The sequence below is a fragment of the Gossypium arboreum genome, chromosome 3, assembly GCF_025698485.1.
Source record: "Gossypium arboreum isolate Shixiya-1 chromosome 3, ASM2569848v2, whole genome shotgun sequence".
In the NCBI taxonomy this organism is placed as follows: domain Eukaryota; kingdom Viridiplantae; phylum Streptophyta; class Magnoliopsida; order Malvales; family Malvaceae; genus Gossypium; species Gossypium arboreum.
Genome location: NC_069072.1, coordinates 14,751,718 through 14,773,548, shown reverse-complemented (window position 1 = coordinate 14,773,548; position 21,831 = coordinate 14,751,718). Strand labels below are relative to the sequence as shown.

Here is a 21,831-nt window from a genome sequence, read left to right as displayed (position 1 = left end):
GCTTTTGGTCAACTCATTGAAGAGAAACAACATTCACTTCTCATTCTCCTTGAATATTTTTTTCAACTCTCTTATCTTAATCAAGCAGGACCCGAACTGGTTCATTTTACTAATTTTAAAGATAATAAAATATTCCAGTATGGACATCTGGTATCAAAGTTTTGTATTTGAGTCGATAACTTGGAAGACAAACTATAAAATGACAATGAAAAAAGTGTGTTCATCCATTTCCATTGTAATCCAAGCCGGCTACCACCACCATTTCTTTAATCATAAATTATGGTGTTGAATTAAACTTTATTTGGACAATGTGTTAACCCTTCTTCGAAAATCAGCATATTATAAAATAAAATAAAAATGATACTAGAAATGTCTGTTAATCAAATTCCATTTCTTCCAAGACATTTGGCACCTTGTGTACATCCATTGCTCTAGTCATTCTAATACTCTCGTATAAACAATTCAACTACAGTTCACTATTATTATATAAATTTTATTCACATTTATGATTCCAATATCATCTCTTTGGTTTCCCTGTGACACCCAGATTCCAGTTTCACCTCAACATTTATTCCAAGTGAAAAAAGATTTGGTCTTTTCTTTAATAACTATGGGCATATCACCATTTTAACCCATCCTTATTCTCAGTTCAAATGGGCATGGATTTAGCATTTCCCTTCATGAATGTCTTTGTTTTGTTTGCCACACTTGATTTTGCTTTTTCTCTGGATTCAGTAGGTAATTGCATTCTTGATATTAAAAACCCTTCCTCCACCAAGGAGCCAAATTGCGAATTAGGCAACTGGGGTGGGTTCATCAATAGCAGTTGCTGTGGAGGAGCCTTTGAACAATACCTTCTTGCACTTGGGCGGCGAGCAAGCCTTACAAAAGCCATTTACTTGAATTCCACGCAACAAAGCAACTGCTTATCAGCAATGGCGAGCTTCGAGAAAGATGTATACGGCTGTGGTATTCAGAAGCTAACAAGTGGAGCCAGCAGCTGTTCAGACTATACAGTCACCAATGTTATCAATAAGCTAGGAGATAGATTCCAAAACTTTCAAGAAGATTGTAAGGTGTTACGCACCGGTCGTGGAGTGGAACATTTGTGCAATTCATGTTTAAGAAGATGGGAAGAGATTAATGGATCATCAGACTATAAACAGCATCGTGCTATTGATGATGATGATGATATATGTAGATTTGCAGCATTGGTATCCATGATAAGCAATAGGGTTGAGGATGAGAACTGGGTCTATGCAGTCTTTCAATGCCTCAGAGAAAGTGCTTTTTCCTTGGGTAATAACATTTTTCAATGTAAATTGCAATAAGATCAATATAACCATGCATATGTGCTCACTTCATGATTCAGTTCACTTATTATTTTATGAATCTCCTTCTTCCTTGTGACTTGCAGATGAACATGAAGGCACCGCTAACGATAATATCCATAAAAGAGGTAATCTCAACAACCACCATCAGCAGTCGAGTTTCAAGTGTCGATGTTTTAACATAATTATTAATCGGATGTGTATAATTTTGTTGGTCATAATAGGTTTTTGGGTCTTAATTGGTGGATTAGCAGGAGCTTTGATAATAGTAGTCATTGCTACATGGATCTGCTACAGAAAAAGGAAAGAACAAAGCCTGGGAAAAGGTAGTTTTTCTGCAAAATTATTCAATCTGCCTAAGAACAGATTACTAATCGACATTGCTCATCGTTGTCTTCTTATTCTACAGAATCGGATTTCTCCGAGAATTCCGGCTCTCAGAAAATTTCAATCAAAGAACTTTATTCAGCAACAAACTATTTCAATGCATCAAACTTCATTGGCCAAGGCATAGCTGGTTAGACCCTAACCACAATTCAGTATTTAGGAATCTAAATCGAGTTCGAAAAGCATGAAAAAGGATTGTTTTTTGAACGGTAAACAATGTTTTCAAAGAACAACCACAGATGCATTGACACTGCAAGTAAAAGTGTAAAACAGGGTTTATGCTGATTAACCTTGAGAAGCCATTGTTGTATTTGTGTATTGCACCTAAGAACACCACTTTATGGATACGTACAAGTCCTGGGACAAAATTCTTAGAATCCTAATGTTTGACATAGAAAATAAGCACAAGAGCCTTTTACTTTTAGTTCCTTCAGATGCCGATCTTGGATCCTGATCTCATTCTGTTATGACCAGGAAAAGTATACAAGGGTCTTCTCTCAAATGGTCAGTACGTTGCGATTAAGCACATCATCAATGATGGACAGATAGAAACCTTCGTGAGGGAAGTCAGAAGCCTATCACATATCAAGCATCCGAATCTTGTAGCTTTGGTTGGCTATTGTGAGAATGAAGATGAATGCTTCCTAGTCTATGAACTGTGCCATCATGGGAACCTATCAGAGTGGCTATATGGTATGTGGAATCAATGTGATTTACTGCTTTTGTTACATAGAAAACCACTCACACAAAGATATTGAACAGGGAAGGATAAAGGTCTTTCATGGATTCAAAGACTAAAGATTGCAATTGACAGTGCAAGGGGACTCTGGTTTCTCCACACTTACCCAGAAGGCAGCATTGTTCATCGTGATATCAAGGTACATTCGAGATGAAAGGATTCTGCTATTCCCTTTTCTCTCTATCATTAGTCTTCTCTGATCACGGTATATGATGGTGTTTTCATATTTTGTCAGCCAACAAATATCCTAATCAATGATAAATTTCAAGCAAAACTAGCAGATTTCGGTTTGTCTAAAGTTATGGACATAGGCCAATCCCATGTGAGCTCAGAAGTGAGAGGAACATTTGGTTATGTTGATCCCGAGTACCGTAGAAACCACCGTGTGAATGTCTCTGGGGATGTTTACAGTTTTGGTATAGTACTTCTTCAACTTTTGTCAGGGCAGAGGGTGCTTAATATGAATCTTCACAGACCATTGCCTCTAAGTAAAATGGTAACAACAATCTCTATCAAGTTTGTATAATAGATGTCCTTCCTATTACTAAGATCCCAAATGCATTTTTCTCTTATTTCTCAGGCAAAAGTACTCACTAGGGAAGGGGACACAACCAAGTTTGCAGACCCGAAACTTAACGGGGAATACTCGTTAGAAGCTTTCGACCTTGTGCTCAAGCTAGCTTTGTCATGCATAGGGATAAAGCAGGAAAGGCCATCCATGGAGCAGGTGGTGTTAAGACTACAAAAAGCACTTAATATCTCAATACAAGCAAAGCCAGTTGCATCCCGTGGAAAAATCATATACTAAAGCTCTAAAGAGGAGATACAAGAGACATAATTCTTCATGTTTGTAGAGATTGTTTTAGATAAAGTGTAGTAGCATAATCTTTTATTACTAACATGGAAAAAGGACACGTACAACACGGTTGAAGAAGTTTATACATGATACTACAATACAACGAATGGAATGTGTTTTACATCATTGTATTACAGTCTTGTGACCTTATTATGAACAAACCCTAAAAAAAATTGAAATGCTAAATTACTGTTGTTTTTCACTCAGCTTCATAAAAAAAGGCAGAAGCTGAGTGGATTAGCTCTTCAAAAAACCGAGCTAATAAAAGGAAGCAAGCGATGTACACACTTATCTGTATTTACATGGAAATATTTCAGGAATAAATTGGATTACGGATTACCATACGTGAACGAATTGTTCTCGGGGAAGAACTGGAGTCACTGAAGCTGAGGAGCTGTTGTTTTCATAAAACTGGTGCAGAATCTTGATGATTGCACTGGCCTTTTTGCTAGCTCGAGATGTACCTTCACTAAGTTGGGAATACAAGGATCCCATAAGAGAAGGAATCTTCACCAAACGAGCAACCACATCTAGTCCGCCATTGACACACAGAGCCAACAGCATGGAAACGCAGTACTCCTTCCCTGTTCTTGAAGTGCAGGTATCTAAGATCCCTACTAACAATTGCAAGGCACCACGGCGTAAAATTGCGACTGTGCCATCAATTTTCTCTGCTAGAGTAGCTAAAATGGCTAGAGAATCAGTTACGAGATCTTCTCTTTCTGAATCTCTCAAAAGATTGAGCAACAAAGGAACAACCCCAGATGCAAGAAGCCTCCAATGGTTCTCGGGATGCACTAGAAGCCCAAAAATAGCAACCAATGCATTCCTCTTGCAGTGATGGTTTTCATTCTTAACCAACTCTACTAATCCTGGAATAGCCTCAGGATTTTCACCGATCAGAACCCTGTTCTCCTCAACTGAAGCAAGATAATACAACGTAGCAGCCGCATGTTGTTGAGCTTCAATTTTAAGTCCCTTTCTTAAAACATGGACGATCAAATCCAACCCTTCATTCTCCACTATAACACATTTGCCTTTTGAATGCTTGGAAAGATTCAAGAGAGCAGCAATGGAATTTTCTTGGGTGTTGGAATCTTCAGATAACAACAGCTTCAATAAATGTGGGATCGTGCCGGATTCAACCAAACAAGACCTGTTAAAAATGCTTGTTTTAGTAAGAACCCGAATCTCAAATGCCGCCTTGTTCATCTCTTCACCACTTCCATTAACAAGTTTGTTAATGAGAAAACCAGCCAACATCTTCATTGCACCTTCACCGGCTGAACTCCCCGCCATTACTGTCCTCGAAATATCACGATTCTTTCCCCTGGAAACGACGACTGGGATGCCGTTTTCAGCACAATATTGTTGGATCAACCCTTTCAAGACAAGATTGGGAACCAGTTCCGTACTGGTAAGCTTCTCGCCCGTCTTGGGACAAGTGGCATTCCCCGACCTGAACCATTTTAAAATCGAACAACGGTCGTAGGTGTGGCCCGATGATAAAGTTACTGGATCCGACATCATTTCTAACGAGATCGGACACTTGAGATCATCAACGTTGATTCCTTTAAGATCTTTGCTGATGTTGCTACACTGGCCATTGAGATGCTGACTTTCGAAGTCAACGGTGTCAAATATTACGCATCTGCAATAGCTCATGAATCCCATTAAGCTACACAGAAGCTCTAATTTTGTTTTGTTTTCTTCATTGGAAAACTCGGTTCCGATTTCTGAATCCAAGAATTTCACTTCCTTGTTACAACTGCTCCATTTATCAATCCCGAGATGCTCCAAGATCCGTCTGATCTCAATCGGATCAGGTGCGATTCCTTCCTCGAAATGGTTCATGATCCGCATGAGATCTTTCACGGCCTTTTTATCATCCGGGTCGGGATCGAATGAAGCTTTCCTAACTTGTCTTATGATTAGCTCAACCAAATCCTTGGCTTCATTTGACATGTCAACGGTTGAAAGAGGGAAAACATCCAGACCCGTAGCCAGGCCCCGGATCACGATCCGGAATTGGTTCGCAGCCCAATCCGAACTCACTAGCATCCACGCTCGAGTCCCGTCGCGGGTGCAGTCTTCCAGAAGGCATCGAATTTTCTGGAAAGTCAGATGGAGCTCGGACAAGCTGAGGATGACCGGATGAGGTAGATCCGACGTCGTATCTCGGATCTCCTGGAGGAAAAGAAGAATGTTCGCGATTTGACGAAACGTTTCCCGCGCATTTCTCTTGTTGACGGAGAAAACCTTGGATTTGTAACTGCAAATGTCTCCACCAAGATCGATCAGCGAGTTTAGAAGAGTTGAAGGAGAAATGGAATCGCAAGGATGTATTGCCGGGCATGTCAGAATCCGGCGACCCGACCCACTCGATTTTTGGATCATTTACCAGATATTTCAAGAAAAACAAAAACAAAGGAGATAAAAACAAAAAAGTTTGATTTTGACTTTAGCGTTTAGATTTTTGAGTTTTTGATTTTGGCTTCTGGGGTCTGCTATATATAAAAGGAAGGAGAAAGGGACTTGGGATATGTCGGCTTGGACACGTGTAATAACTTTGGCTGTACATGGCACGTGCAGATGAGAAAGGCTACTTCGTAGATAGTTTCGAGCAGTGGATCAGCAAATGGTGAGGTGACACGTGGTCGTAAAATACGGTACGAAGGTACGTGATGAGAGGGAGCCGACATGGGATGGCTCATATAACGTGGAATTAAGCTAAAATAAATCATTTAGCCTTTTATTATTATTATTATTTATAAAAAATTGGACTTGGTAATGAATTATTGTGAACCTAATTACACCAATTATTATCATTAAAAATTGCACCATTATTAACATTATTGTATTTAAAATATTTTATTATTTATATTAAATATTGAGTTTGTGGCAAATGACACTCATCAATCACACCCTAATTTAGTTGTAAAATTATCAAATTTTTTTATAAAATAAAAATGATATTATAAAGGTGTTTATATCTTTTATATTTTTATATATAATTTTAAAAATACACAATAATGAAATTTAAACTTAAGACATTATAATTTTCAATATATCAATTTTATCATTTTAAATAAAGTTTGAATTTTTATTATTATCAATTTTATAAATATATTTGTTGAATAATTTCTTACTTGCATCATGAGGGTGATCATAAATATGTGTTTGACTTAATTATTAGTGTGTTTCTATTTTGATCACCTATGTTTAAAAAAATTTAATTTAATCATTAATGTTATTATCAATTAATTTTTGTTCAATCTTGATGTGACTTTTTTATTAACACAATAACTAAATTAATCCACTAATAGTTGCATATTCTATCAAATTGTCCTTAATTTTGGAATCTCTTAATCCAATTCTTACAGTACGTTTGGTTCACTGTAATGGAATAGGGCTGTAATTGAATAGAGCTGTAATAGAATAAAGCTGTAATAAGTAATTCAACTGTTTAGTTGAATGGAATGGAATAGAACTGTAATAGTATTCTTGTGCTTGGTTGAATGGAATGATGTTGTAATAGCGTAAGGAAAAAACAAAAATGACCAGAATACCCTTAGTAGAATTTTTGTTAATGTAGATGATTATTGTTATTGTTATTAAATTTTAATAAGATTATTATTGAAAATAATTTAATAAAAATAATAAATAGTTTAACCATATTTTAACATAATTATTATTAAATATAATTTAATAAAAAATATAATTTAATAACATTCATTATCTAATTATTATTATATGAATTAAAAATTAAAATATATAATACTATAAAAAATATATAATCTACTTTATTATTTTTAAACTGCAATACATATTTAGGCTCCGTTTGTTTGTCAATAAAATATTTTCGAAAAATAATTTATAAAAGTTGTTTTAAATTAAACAAATATATATTTAAGAATTTGTTATCTTTCATTGTTTATTTGAGTTTATTATATATATATATAAATAAATTTATATTTTAAATTGTTTTTACATATATTGCAATATTTTATTTATGGATAAACTATAAAATAGTCACTTTTATTTACCTCGGGTTACATTTTAGTCACTTATATTTGAAATGTTACGTTTTAGACATTTATGTTATTATTATCTCCCTGATGGTAATCCTATGTGGCAGTCCAACTAGATTTTAAGTGCCAACTAGATTTTAAGTATATCTATTAATACATACTTTATTCGGCTAAATTATACAGTTTTCTATTAATACATACTTTATCCGACTAAATTATACAATTTTTACTCAAATGCATAATTTAGCCGAATGAAGTATGTATTAACAGTTTTCACTCAAATTCATAAGTTTGATACTCATTACCAGGCGACATTAGTCAATCAAGAATCAAACCAAAAGAAAAAACAACAGGTGCCTTTAGTTTCATAAGCCAAGGAAACAAAGAAATATATCAGAGACCCATAACAAATTTTGACAATCAAAGATGGCCATGAGAAGAGTTATGAAGTTTCATACAAGAAGAATTATGAAATTATGAGGAAGGAGAAATAGAAAACATGAGATGAAATAAAAAAAGAAAACTTATTGGAGATGAAGATGAAGGGCGAATATGTTGTTGATTTGGGGAAAACTGTTGGAAGAAATCTGGAGCAAGGGAGAAAAAGTAGGCTATTTGGGAGAGAAATTTTACGCGTGTGGTGTTGAATAGCAATTCAGAGCCCCCACCCCGGAATACCTATTACAGCATTTGAGGGAATATGACTGTAATAGTAAAGCTATGGAATAAGTAAACGCTGAACCAAACGGTGTAATAACAAAAAAATACTGTAGCACGCGAAATTGGGCAAGAATGGAATAGCTATTCCATCCAACCAAACGTGCTGTTAATGTTAATCACCTCTCTTTGCTCCAAACCTTTAGTTGTAATGGAGAGAAAGTGGGGAACTTTTTCTAATGGGCCGCCAACACTACCCTGTTTCCCCATGTTTTTCTTCCATGGCTAATTGATGGAGAGAACCATTACAGATCAATGATTTGGATCTCTAGATCTGTATAAAATTTTCGAATTTTCTCAAAATTCCATTACTATGTTTCAATTCATCTGAATCTATATATAATTATATTAAAAATTAGTTATTGAGGTTAGAGAGTCTAAATTTATATAAATCTCGTTAAAAATTTCATACTTCTTTATATAAAATCTAAATTTTATATCTTGTAATTGACAAGTAACACATATTTTTTCAATTTCAATAACAAATGGATGACTGATGAATTGACTTCTTACAAAAGGAATCTGACTGCAAATTGAATCCCAACACCTCATTTATTTAGGATTTGTTTAGAATTGCTTTAAAAAAAAATACTTTTGACTTAGAAAATCGCTTATGGAGAAAAAATTGTATTTAATAAACTATTTTTTGCTGAATTTTTTTTTGTTTTTCAAAAGTATTTTGAGAAGGAAAAACTTTTTCTACCAAAAGCACTTTTAGCGATTAATTATTTTTTCACTCATTCAATAATATAGTACTTTCCCTTTTGTTGTGCTTAATTACAAATGTATTAAAATTATTAATTAAAATAAAAATTTAAAATAATACAAATGTGTTAATATCTAATTAAAAATATTTAATGGTTATATTTAATTATTTAAAATATAGTTTATATATTCTAATTAAATTTTATAAATAATTAATATTTATTGCTTAAAAATATTTAAAATTTATATTTCATATATTAAAATACTAATAACAAGTTATAATAAATTATTTTTTATATTTTTACTAAAATATAATAGTATTAACTAATTTGAACATTATTTAAATACATATTTATTACTTGATAATACTATGTCTAAAATAGACATTTTATTTCTCAAAAACATTTTTGACAGCAATGCTAAACACTCAAATCTTAAACAAAATTTTTCAAAAGCAATACTAAACTAACCCTTAGTAGCTAAAATACATGGGAGATCCTTGTACTACAAATACAAGATCAAATTAGTATTTCTATTATTAAATGGATTAAATTAGTCTTTATATTATTAAAAAAATTAAATAAGTTTAAATTATAATAGAGTTAACATTTATTATTTAAAAATATTAATTGTTGTTTAACATATTTAATATTATTAAAATTTTTATGATTTTGTAAATGAAATATTTTGTTTGAAATTAAACTCCAATTTTCAAGATATTTTTATACAGTAAAATGTTAACTTTATTAAACAACAAATGATATTCTTTAAATAGTAAATGTTAACTCTCTCTCAATTTGGTCAAAGTTGATTCTTTTAATATTATAAAAATTAAATTAATCTATTTAATAATAGAGGAACTATTTGATCATATCCCTAAAGGTACCTCTCAACTACATTTACCTTAAATTATTTGTACAATTCATACAACTTACAATTATGTTAACCAACAAAATCAAATTGCATAAACAAATATAAGAAGAATTGTTTGATTATGTGCAACTTTATCTACTGCATAAGAGACATAGAAACTCGGAAAATTTTAGTCAATATCTAAATTTTTTGCTTATGAGAATTAAAATAGAATATAACTTCTTCTTTTTTTTTACATTTTCTCTCTTTTACAAAAATTCCTTGCACGTTTTGTAGTGCTAAATGATTTCAATACAAGACACGAGTTCTTATATTGGTAATGGAAAGAAGAATTATCAACAATTCATTCCAGATGAATTATATAATCTTTTTAATTTTCAATGAGATGAAATTTTACCATTTCAAAAGTAAATAAAGGTCTATAAAAGTATATTATTATTCTCATTATATTGTTTGGAGTTCAGTGAGATAAGGAATATGCATTTTCAAGGAACGCAGTATTTATAACTTTGGAGCATATGGGCAAATATATCATGATATTCCATCATTGACACCTGAAGCAAACAATCCACGTTATTTTCAACTATATTTTTATGATTTTAACAATAAGCTTCAAAGTAGAATGAGAATACTACAATAAGCCAATTTAAAAGCAGAAATTATAAAAGGGATCATGGAAATTCTTGAAGGAAATCCCTATGCCTAAATTCTGAGAAAATTCTCCACCAGCATGCTTCGCTGGTCATAGTTAACCATCAATACGAGGAATGATTACTTGAACAAAGCTACTCTTTAAGGTACTAGGTGACAAAAATGAGACAAATCAAAACTAAATTTTTTTTTTTTTTGGGGGGGGGGGGTTAACTGAGTCGATCTACATTCTAATCCTATTGTTGCATACACAAGTACAGAAAGAAAGGAAAAAGAGTCGTATGCTCAAAGTGAAGAGAAATGAACCGATGATTTTATTCCACATAGTTCCAACCTTTTTTAAGTATTATATTAGGTAAAAACAATAAAAAACAAATCAAAGAAAAAAAATCACAACATTGGTAATTCCTGATACTTTGTTATTCATTTAACTAATTTCATTCCAACAAATCTCAGCAAAGTCAACATTTGATATAAAGATGGCAAATGAACAAAAATAAGACGAATGATGAAAAAATTATTCCCATAAAAGATGACGGATATATAAATATGGAAAGATGAAAAGAGAAAAAGAGGATGATAATGAGAAGTTTATAAAAGTAATCAATGTAGAAAGAACAGTAGATTTCGAATGTATTTTTCTTTTTCCGAGTGACATTTGAATAGAATATTTTATAATTTTATTTAATTTTTTATTTAAAAGATAAAAATAGATATTAATTGAATTTTAATTTAATGGGCATCAATCATTGTTGTTAGTTGTTGTTAGAGTAAGTGAATGTAGATTCCCACCTATTTTTATTGTCTTTTAGATACTTTTTCATGTTATAATTGTGTCTAAACTATTTATGTTAATATAAACTAATTGTTGGTATCATATTGATTTTTTAATATTGTGACTAAATCTTATACCAGAACCGTAATGCTTTTTTCTAATCATGATGATTACCATGATGGATGATGCTTTGGGCTAACAGAGATTTTACTCTTGGGTCTGTTTACTCTCTAGCCCTCAATTCCTTCTAATAGATCTAAGCTTGCTTGGTCACCCTATCTTTGTTCCAAGTCAAAATAGTCCCTCTAACCATTCACAAAAATGCAGCTGCAGGCAAACAATATGGCAGAGCTGCAAAAGATAAGTGTAGTGTTGTTTCTAATCCTTATTACACCGAAGCAGATGAGGGTTCAATGTTGGTTTCTTTACAAATTTAGTATTAGAATCATCTTTGGTGGTTTCACAAATAATCCATGCCTTTTATGGGTTGAGTTTATATTTTATACAACACAAAAGATCCAGAATCCCCTGTGTGTTTTTTGTTTTATTACCTGCTTAACTAAATGGACCAGAGAAAGCTAAAGAAACTAAAAGCTAGTGAAAGGGATCTATATCCAAGCTGGGTTCTTCAAAGGAGCCACAATAGCCTTGACTTGCAAGTAATTGCTGAGACAGTTAACACCCTTTTCTCTTCCTTGTCCACTCATCTTGTACCCACCAAATGGGATGGCTGCGTCAAATACATCATAGCAGTTTATCCATACGGTTCCAACTTTCAATGCCCCGCTCAAGGTGTTAGCAGTGTCTAAGTCATTTGTAAATACACCAGCAGCCAGTCCGTATCTCGTACTATTTGCCCTCCGAATAACTTCATCCATGTCCCTTTAAGCAAACATTTTTACATCATTTGAGCTTTAAAGTCATGTGTAATCACGATGAGGATGCACAAGGCAAGGTTGATTTGCTCACCTGAATTTAAGGATTGATTGAACTGGACCAAATATCTCATCCTGTGCAATCAACATATCTTCCTGGTGAAAATTTAATCAGCTATCTATATTAGCAGCGGTATACCATTCTTGCCAGTTGAAGTTGTAAATGTAATACCTTTACGTTAGCGAAAACAGTGGGCTGAATATAAAAGCCCTTGCTCCCTAGCCTATCTCCTCCAGTTATAAGAATTGCTCCACTTTCGATACCTGATCTTATGTACCTCAATATCTTTTCAAATTGTTCCGAGCCAATCTGATTTAAGTATGCATTGGTATCAGTTTGGAAGAGTACAGGAGAGAACCCCAGATTATAACAACGTACGCTGATTTTCATTGTCATTAGTATGTATGGCATAATAACTACTACATGAAGAAGTGGCTGATCATTATTTACCTGGGGAACCTGTTCAACTCCTGCCTTGAATGGATCACCAACGCTACGTTTCAGTGCACGTGCCTTTGCCTTCTCTATAAACTCATCATGCACATCCTCGTGTACATATGTACGAGAGCCGGCAGAGCAACATTGCCCCTGCAAATGGTTTATAACTACAACCCATCGAAAGAAACCCAATATAGAAACTAATTTTGGTTACAAAAGCATTTTTACCTGATTAAAGAACAAAGCAAAGTGAGCCAGCTCAACGGCTTTGTCCACATCAGCATCCTTGCATACGATGAAAGGCGACTTTCCTCCAAGCTCCAATGTTACGGGCTTAAGATTGCTTTTTGAAGCTAACTCAAGGACAATTTTTCCAGTTTCACTAGATCCAGTGAATGCAAGCTGTAAAATGGTTGTCATTTATCTCAGTCAAAGGTATTTAAAAGAGTCATGTGATGAAATATAAATTTCATGGATTACTTGTATTCCATTCTATCTAACAGAATATAAAGAAGCTTTAGTGCAAGGCTGATTGATAATATAAGGAAACAATGCCAGTGCCAGACATTAGTCTGGGAACTCAGAAAAGATGAAGTGATAAGCAGGAAAAAAAACGCTAATAAATGTTGAATGGAACTGACTATTTCTTTTAAGAATTTAAAGTACCTTATCCACATCCATGTGACTGGCAAGAGTAGCACCAGCAGTTGGACCAAAACCTGAAACCACATTTAGAACACCTGGAGGAAGTCCAGCCTGTGTAAACAATTCCCACTCAGAATGACTAAAAGATGAAGTTTAAATATTTTAAGAATAAATCAAGTACAACTTAAGATTTCAATGATAAAGTTACCAAACCATATACACATGAAGGAAAAACAACTAAGCTTACATTCTTAATAATATAATAACAAAAGACTTGCAGATTCACCGCCATAAAGTATCTGAATTCAATGTATTTAAATTCAGTTATAAATTTATTAAAAGAAGAAAGCAAAGGAAAACTAGAAGCCGGGTCTATGCTGATGATTCAATCTTTTAATAAAAGTAAGTGTACATTTGAAATAAGTAAATAAGGAATATAGTCAAGAAATTACCTCATGAAGTAGCTTGGCAGCATAAAGAGCTGACAAAGGTGTCTGCTCTGCTGACTTAAGAACGATTGTACAGCCACATGCTAGGGCAGGCCCAACCTTCCAAGCAAACATGAGAAGAGGAAAATTCCACGGAATAATTTGACCAGCAACACCAATTGGTTCATGTATGGTTTGCACAAGGTGTGGACCATCAGCTGGAATTGTAAGACCATGAATCTTATCTGCCCAACCTGAATAAGCCAAAGAATATTGTCAGATATCAAACAAAATATTAGGAAATGATCTTTGTTAGTTCAAAACACCAATTGAGTGTGATTTTCAGTGACTTTACTAACCAGAATAGTACCGAATTATTCGTGAGATCATTGGTAGTTCAATCTTAGCAGACTGTTCATACGATTTTCCATTATCCCAAGTCTCAAGCGTTGCAAGTTCCTCGATATGCTTGTCAAGGAGATCAGCAAAGCGAAACAATACCTTCGATCTTTCCTGGAATGCAATAGAAAAAGTTTAACAGGTAGAAAATTATTTAATAAGATAGAAGAAATAATAACTATGAAGTTACATAAGCAGTCATCTTTGGCCAAGGTCCTTCATCAAATGCCTTACGAGCAGCACAAACAGCTCGATCAATATCTTCTGCATCACCTTCAGCAACATGAGCAATCACATCCCCTGTCCTGGGGTCATATATTGGAAAAGTTTTACCTGTTTTAGATTAGGGGATTTAGTAAACAAGTAGCCAAAGAATGATTATCATAACATGCCTATGTGACACATTTATAAGCACATCAACAACAGTGTACAATTGGTACATTAATATAAGGAACAAAAAGCTCACCTGATGCTGAATCAACAAAGTTCCCATTAATCAAAAGCTGAGTGCAGTGCACTTTGATGGAAGGATTGATCGGGTTCTCAATACCAGCAGAAGTGCTGTAACCAGAAACCACTCTGCCCACTCCACAGAACCTCCCTGGAAGCAAAAGTTAAGTTCAACAATTAAGGCTAAAAACAAATATTGGCATTAATAAATAGGAAATAACAAAAGTAAGTATCCAACTCCCACTAAGATTTTCGGCTCTCAAACGTTCATATACCTTTCGATGAATAAAAGTACCCAATAAATTATTTGCAAAAACATAAAAAGACTACAAGGAAATGGGAAGACTATATCATGATTGTTTTTTTTTTTCTCCATATTTCTAGGTGCCACTCTTGAGTTGCCATAAATGCATTAATTTTCAGTTAAAAAGGAAAAATAAAAAGAAAAACATGGATATCTTTTTGTATATATATTTTTTGGGTATTTTCAAAGTTGCGTTGGGAGAGGAGGGGTTTCACTTGGTTCTCAATGGCTCATAAGAAAAGTTGGCCACTACCTTTTTTGCAATGTCTTTTAGATTTTGATATTTAGACATAGCCGAGAAAAGTTGTCACTGCTGATAAAATTGTGAACAAGTGTTGTAAAAATCATGAAATTGAAATTTTTTAGTGTTTCATATTATTGTGAAAAATGTTATAAAAAGAATATTGAGAAATCACATCATGTTAAAAATGATGCTTAGTAAATTATTTTAACAACAATGGAATAGATTAGCAGTATTAAAAATATAAGTAAATATGGAAGGGTAAATTATTTTGAAAACTGATTAAAAACAAATTTCGGATTTACTTTAAAAATAATAAAATTATTTCATTCTAAAATTACATTTATTTTATTATCGATATAGGTAACACTTTATAATTGATTTGAAATTTTTTGATATCATAATTGAATAAACTCAAAACATGTTCATTGTTTACCAACAGCAAAAGTCTCTTTTTCTTTGGAAAAAAAAACAGCAAATGCCTCTTTCAATCGCTTTCGTTGTAGGCTCGGCTTTAGCAAAGTGTTAATGAATTATGACTAGAAAAGAAAAGCTTTGAGCGACCAGAAAAAATATTAACAGGGCATAACACATACAGTATTTATATTGTTACAATTCTAGAACCAAAAAGTAAAATTGATATTAAATTCTTTTTGATATGTTTTCAAATTTGAATAATCTCTCATTCATATTTTGATTCTTTTAGTATACATAACAAAATGTGTTAAAATACATTATAAAAATTGATCTCATCAATCCTAATCACTATCTCTATTTCGTTAAAATCAATTTTTATTTTTTCCATTGTTTTGCGAGAAACTTTCAATCAACTTGAAGCATTATAATAAGTTATAAAAATTGATCTAATCAAATCTTCATTAATATTTACATTTCGTTTTTCAAAAGAAGAGAAAAAACACTCACAAAACAATGAAGTAATCCATTCAAATACAAATACCTTTAGGAAGGAGGGAAGAATAAGACAATGAGCAAGAAAGCAATGAAGAATCCTAGCCGCCATCCTCGATTATCTAAGAAACGATGCGGTTACGTTTTCGCTGAACTATTTGATAACATAGAAATCAAACGGGGAATTGGATTTAAGTAGGCGGAGGATGAGAAAGATCAAAGTAGTTGGGTGACATTTCTAAGCAACTAAATTAGTGCCACGTGGAGTGAAAGGGTGGTGTGATTTATTTGATTAAAATCCAAAAATTAGGGCTACAAATCTTCACAAAAGTGGCGCTTTTTTCCTACGTTGAAAACCAGATTTGCTTTACTGCGTAAGCCGTCGTCGACTATGAGTACGACTATTCCGATTTCTTTTAATTTTTTGGATAAGTGTTTTTAAATTGGATATAAATAAATATGTTTTTTTAAGAAATTAAGTAACACAATATTTTAGTTTATTTCTGTTTAAATTTTATTACATTAATATATGCTATTTTAATTTGATGTGTATTACTACATAGATTATACTTCCACTATTATTCTAAAAATTAATTAAGTATAAAATAAAGTTTCCAGTAAGTTTTAAAATAAAAAAATGATGACATATTATTTTAAAAATTATTATAAACAAATAACTAAATTTAACCTAATAAATAATTTTTAAAAATAGTCTTGAAGTTGCAATTGTAGACATTGGTTTTCAACGCTAAAGTCCGTTATATTAAATTTGAATTAAAAATTGCGATTTAGTAAATTTTTCTTTACATTCTAATTGATTAAAATATGTATAACATGTTATAAATTTATATATTTATCCATTAAAACAAATAATAAACATATCAAAGCTCCACATTAACTAGACCTGATCATGGGCCCGGCCGCCCGGCCCTACTCGAAGGCCCGCCCGAAATTTGGGAGGGTTTGGGCAAAAATATAGGGTCGAAAAATGAGCTTGGGCAAAAAAATAAGGCCCGTTTAAAAAATAGGTCGGGCCTCAGGTAAGGCATTTTTGGCCCGAACCGGGCCCGGCCCGAATACACTAAAAGAAAAATATATGTTTTTTAATATTATTTTCTTGTTGTTTTCTCCTATTTTGCTACCATGTTATTATTATGTTGCTACTATTTTGTTGTTATTGTTTGGATATTGTATAAAATTTATTTTATTGTTAACTTTGTTATTATTTTAAAGACATTTGTTAATTTTGTTATTATTTTAGAAACATTTGATTGTTAAGTTGCATCTATCTTAGTGTTATTTAAGTATATATATTTTTAAAATTTATTTTCAATTTGTTGGAAAATATTTATTTTGATATTTTTAGTATTTTGATGCATTATATATATTTTAAATTATATAAAAATAATATAAAAATGAATATGGACAGGTTGGGTCGGGCCCGGGTTTTAGTATTTTTATCCGAGTTGAGGTTGGGCAAAATTTTAGGCCCATTTTTCGGGTCGGGCCTGACCTGGCCCGGCCAATGCTCACCTCTAACATGAACAAACGTAATACATTAAAATTGATGTCTTATTATTTGACAAGTATTAAGTTCAACTTTTATAATTCCATTACTTAATATTTCGGAATAAATAGTAATTTTTATTCCTAACTCCTAAGCATTTTCTACATCCTGCCTAAATCTGATCATGACCAGGTCACTGTTAAAGTCTAAAAATTCGTTGGAAAAGTAAAAGAGTTTAGGCAAAAATAAAAGCTCCAAAAAATGTACTTTGCCAAAAAATAAGCCTCATTTTATAAATGGATCAGACCTTAGATAGAATTTTTTGCTAGGGCCATACCCGAATCACCTTAAACTTTACTTTTTTGTTGTTGTCATTTTATTGTTATTATTTGGATATTGTTTAACTCTATTATTTTATTGTTAATTTTGCTACTATTTTAGAGGCATTTGCTTGCTAAGTTACAACTATCTTGGTGTTATTTAAGTATAAAGAATCTTTTTTAATGTATTTCAAATTTTTGAGAAACATTTATTTTAATATTTTAGTGTATTTGATGTATTATATTTTTAAATTTGTTTTATATAAAAAATCTAAAATAATTAATACAAGCAGATAGGGTCAAGTTTAGATTTAGTATTTTAATCTGAGTTGGGCTTAAACAAAATTTTAGATCTATTTTTAGGTCGGACAAGATTCATGCCTAAATAACAAGCCTAAAATGATCAAGTCTAATCAAACCCAATGTTTTCATGTTAAAAAGTAAACTAATATTATTTTATATAAACTTTCATAAAAGTAGAAACTATTAAGGGATCATCAATTATGCCAAGGTCAATTTCCATTAGAAGAAGAAGGAAAAGAAAAGAAAATCTAATAAATAAATAGATTATAGGAGAAAATTTTCTTCATCTTTTTTAAGAAAATTATTTTTATTAGAGAGAAAGAAATGAAAATAAACTTAAAGTGGAAAACAATTATTGTTTTAATAGGCTATTTTATCCAAATGACCTAAGAAATAATTAATTATATAAATGATCCTGGTTCAAAAATAATCACCCAAATAACTTAAAATGAACAGTGTTCCAGCACCCTTTTTTTTTAAAAACTCTGGTAAAAGGGTGCCAGCCATCAATGTCCCAACACCCTAAAAAAACATTTTTTTTAATCTGATAAAGGGGTGTTGGCCATCAATGTGCCAGCACCCCAATTTTTTTAAATACTAGTATAAACGTATACCAGTATAATATAGGGTCAAAAAAATATAATGGTGTCGGCCATCTAGTCCTTAAAACCCCAAAAAATAGTTTTTTTTACCATCTGACAATGATTGTGTCAAAAATTTATCTAATACTGGCCATTTACTACCCCCAACCCAAGTTTACGGTTCATTTTAGGTTATTTGGGTGATTGTTTTTTAACTAGGGTTATTTACATAATTAATTATTTTTTTGGGTCATTTGGGTAAGATAGCCTCATAATGGGAACGTAAATGAGTTGAGCATTAGATAATTGTAATAATTTCCGAAAATAATTTGGATGAATTACAAGGAAAATTTTGCATATTAATAAAATCTGAATATTTTTGTAAGTCTAAATTGGACTGGGTAAACTACAAAAATAGTCATTTATGTTTGAAATGTTACATTTTAGTCACTTATATTATCATTTTGTTACGATGTGGTCACTTTACCGTTAAACTTTATTATCTCCTTAACGACAATTCTATGTTTTGTAAATTGTATGAATTTTATGCTTATTATGTATTGTTTGATTGATTATTTCAGAAACAATAAGATAATGAACCTAGATAATATGATATGTTAATTATTTCGGTAACAATACGATAATGAAGTACTTGACAGCTTAAAAGTCCCGTACGAACCTAGAGAATACTTAGGATACAAATGACATGTCATTAAAGATTATATGTTTCGGGTGGTGATTCTGAATGTCCTACCAATGGTTGAGGTTCTACATTTGTTGTGAATTCTCTACAGCTCGTGTGAGCAGCATTATATAGCTAACATTCCGACTCACACCTCGTGTGAACAGGCCCATCTCACAGCTCTTGTGAGCAATATTGAAAAGGTTACTGTTCCGGATTTGTTTCGATAAGGTACTCGTGTAATCGACATCGCCATCTTTATCTTTATCGTTATTGTTATTCATATCTTTGTTATGGTGTATTCCGGCTTTGGCCGTTGAAACACTGTAATTATCTCGGTGTGTGGGCTGGATCCGCGTATCCGTCCAGGTCCGAGTTATGTTAATAGAGATAAATTACTGTACTGAGCACTGAAAGATACTGATTGAAACTGTATTTTTTCTTACTGAATATGATTTTATTGATAAATGTTACTATGATATAAGGATAATTGAATGAAAATTTATAAAGTTCTTATTGTTAGAATTTATGGTTATGTTTTAAATGCATGTTAAGTATTGGTTTATAGAAATACCACTGAGTGTATACTCAGCGTATGGTTTGTTTCCATGCTCAGGTTTGGTACAAACGTAACTAACGTCTCAGCATCCAAGCCAACTCCCAAACTCAAATACTTGGTGATGTATCTTAACTTGAGGAATGACATATACCTAAGTTGTCTTAATGTTATTTTGAGTATGAATATTACTAGTGTAAGGATGATAAAGCTTAATCTATATAAGCAAAATTTATGTTTATAAAATAGTCACTTATATAGTTTATTTTGAATTGATTTGAATGGTACTTAAGTACAAATTTTGAAGTTGCTTTGTTTAATGGTTATTGAATACATGTGTTAGATTGTTGTACTAGTGGTTTTAGTGTGTATTAGATATGTTTAATCATGTTTTGGATTGGTTGAAAGATTGTATTTTAAATTGCTTGCTATTCAAGGTGTGCAAGGTTGGTAAATTTGAACTATAAGGTTCATTTTGAGTCCACACGGCATGTCACACGGGCATGTGATTAGACCGTGTAAGACACACGGCTTGCACACGGGCATGTTGTTAGACCTTGTGTCCCCTACATTCTTAAATATGAAGTCAGGATAGTACACAGGCAAAAGACACGGCTGTGTGTCTTGGTCGTGTGAAGGACACAAGTTTCAAGCATGGTCGTCTGTCAAAATTGTGTGAAAATGGCTTAAAAATAGTGAAAAATCAGTTTACCACATGGCCTAGCCACATGGGCGTGTGTCCAGGCCGTGCCCCTCTAATGCTTAAGAAATTGTAAGTCAGAATTGCCCACAGGCTGGCCACACGGCCATGGGAGCCACACGGGCTGGCCACACGGGTGTGTGCCCCTAAATTCAAGAAAAAATTTCAAAATTTTCTAAAGTTACCGGTTTAGTTCCAAATCATTTTTAAAGCATGTAATGGGTCCCGTAGGTTCATATTAGGGACATTATGATGAAATTTCAAAAGTTTTGATTTGGAAAGCAAATTTATGACTCGGTTTTGTATAAATGCTAGTGTATAAGTCTGGTAATGCCTCGTAACCCTATTTCGGTTATGGATATAGGTTAGGGGTGTTACATGAAATGTCACAAAAAATTTTTAGAGTTTTTGATTAAATCTCGATTCGATTTTAATGCTCATAGTAGGCCTTGAGGGTCCATTTAAGGGACTTTTTGAATAATCTCGGGAAATGAACAGTGGTCGATGTGATTTATTTGTAAATATTCTAAAAGTTTCAGTAATACTCCGTAACTCTGTTCCAGCGAAGGATACGGGTTAAGGGTGTTACAATATTGGTTATAAGATTTAGATTAATTGAATTAGCATGTTTATGAATGTTTGAAGTGTGTTTAGGTCCATTGAATGTATGTACAATTGGAGTGGCTTGTTGGGCAAGGTTTGATTTTGAAATAGCTTGTTTTAGGGGCTAATTATGGAGCATACGACCTGGGACACAAGCTATCACACGGCTAACTCACATGGCCGTGTGTCGCACACGTCCAACTCACACGGCCATGTGTTTTAAAAATTTTAGGTGTAGGTTGGTTCACACGGGCATAGAGAGTTACACAGCCTGGTGACACGGTCATGTGACCCTAAACCACACGGTCACAGAAAGTTATACGGTCTGTGCACACAAGCATGTGGAGTAGCCACACGGCCATGTTTGAAGACACACAGTCTGGGCTACATCTGGCCACACGGTCGTGTGACCTCTATTTTCACAATTTTTCATGTTTTCTCAAAATTTTCTAATTTATTTAAATTAATCTCCAATTATTTTTAAATCGCTTTTAAGGCCCCGAATGCTCGATTTAAGGCCGAAATGAGTATTATTGCTATCATTAGATTGTCTAGTTGTTATTTAATTTGTAAGTTGAATTACTATTCCGTAGTGAAATTAAAAGTTTCGCTTTGTACGGTAATGCTTTGTAATCCTAATCCGACAACAGAGACAAGTTAGGGGTGTTACAATATGATTTTTACTATTTTTATAGGAATGGTACCAGGTTGTGAGACCTTGACTCTATGATTCAAGATATTTTCGCGATCAGAGGGTTTTGTCG

The 21,831-nt window shown here is 32.8% G+C and overlaps 3 protein-coding genes across 3 annotated transcripts; 1 reads left to right on the top strand and 2 right to left on the bottom strand.

Moving 5' to 3' along the window:
- The first annotated feature begins 653 nt into the window (after positions 1-653).
- LOC108474902 (probable serine/threonine-protein kinase PBL22) lies at positions 654-3,724 on the top strand. The gene is made up of 8 exons (XM_053026239.1): positions 654-1,299; positions 1,418-1,459; positions 1,556-1,657; positions 1,741-1,848; positions 2,193-2,411; positions 2,481-2,596; positions 2,693-2,953; positions 3,038-3,724. The coding sequence occupies exons 1-8, from the start codon at positions 654-656 to the stop codon at positions 3,263-3,265; spliced, it is 1,722 nt and encodes a 573-aa protein (XP_052882199.1). The 3' UTR covers positions 3,266-3,724.
- Positions 3,315-5,818, bottom strand: LOC108475830 (U-box domain-containing protein 19-like). The gene has a single exon (XM_017777805.2). It carries the CDS (start codon positions 5,708-5,710, stop codon positions 3,650-3,652), a length of 2,061 nt encoding a protein of 686 aa, XP_017633294.1. The 5' UTR covers positions 5,711-5,818; the 3' UTR covers positions 3,315-3,649.
- Positions 5,819-11,430: 5,612 nt separating this feature from the next.
- On the bottom strand, positions 11,431-15,927 carry LOC108474904 (aldehyde dehydrogenase family 2 member B7, mitochondrial-like). The gene is made up of 12 exons (XM_017776943.2): positions 15,865-15,927; positions 15,343-15,418; positions 14,378-14,512; positions 14,102-14,244; positions 13,872-14,025; positions 13,537-13,766; positions 13,106-13,195; positions 12,668-12,841; positions 12,452-12,589; positions 12,173-12,310; positions 12,035-12,096; positions 11,431-11,947 (listed from the first exon to the last, which is right to left on the bottom strand). The coding sequence occupies exons 1-12, from the start codon at positions 15,925-15,927 to the stop codon at positions 11,674-11,676; spliced, it is 1,677 nt and encodes a 558-aa protein (XP_017632432.1). The 3' UTR covers positions 11,431-11,673.
- Positions 15,928-21,831: the final 5,904 nt, after the last annotated feature.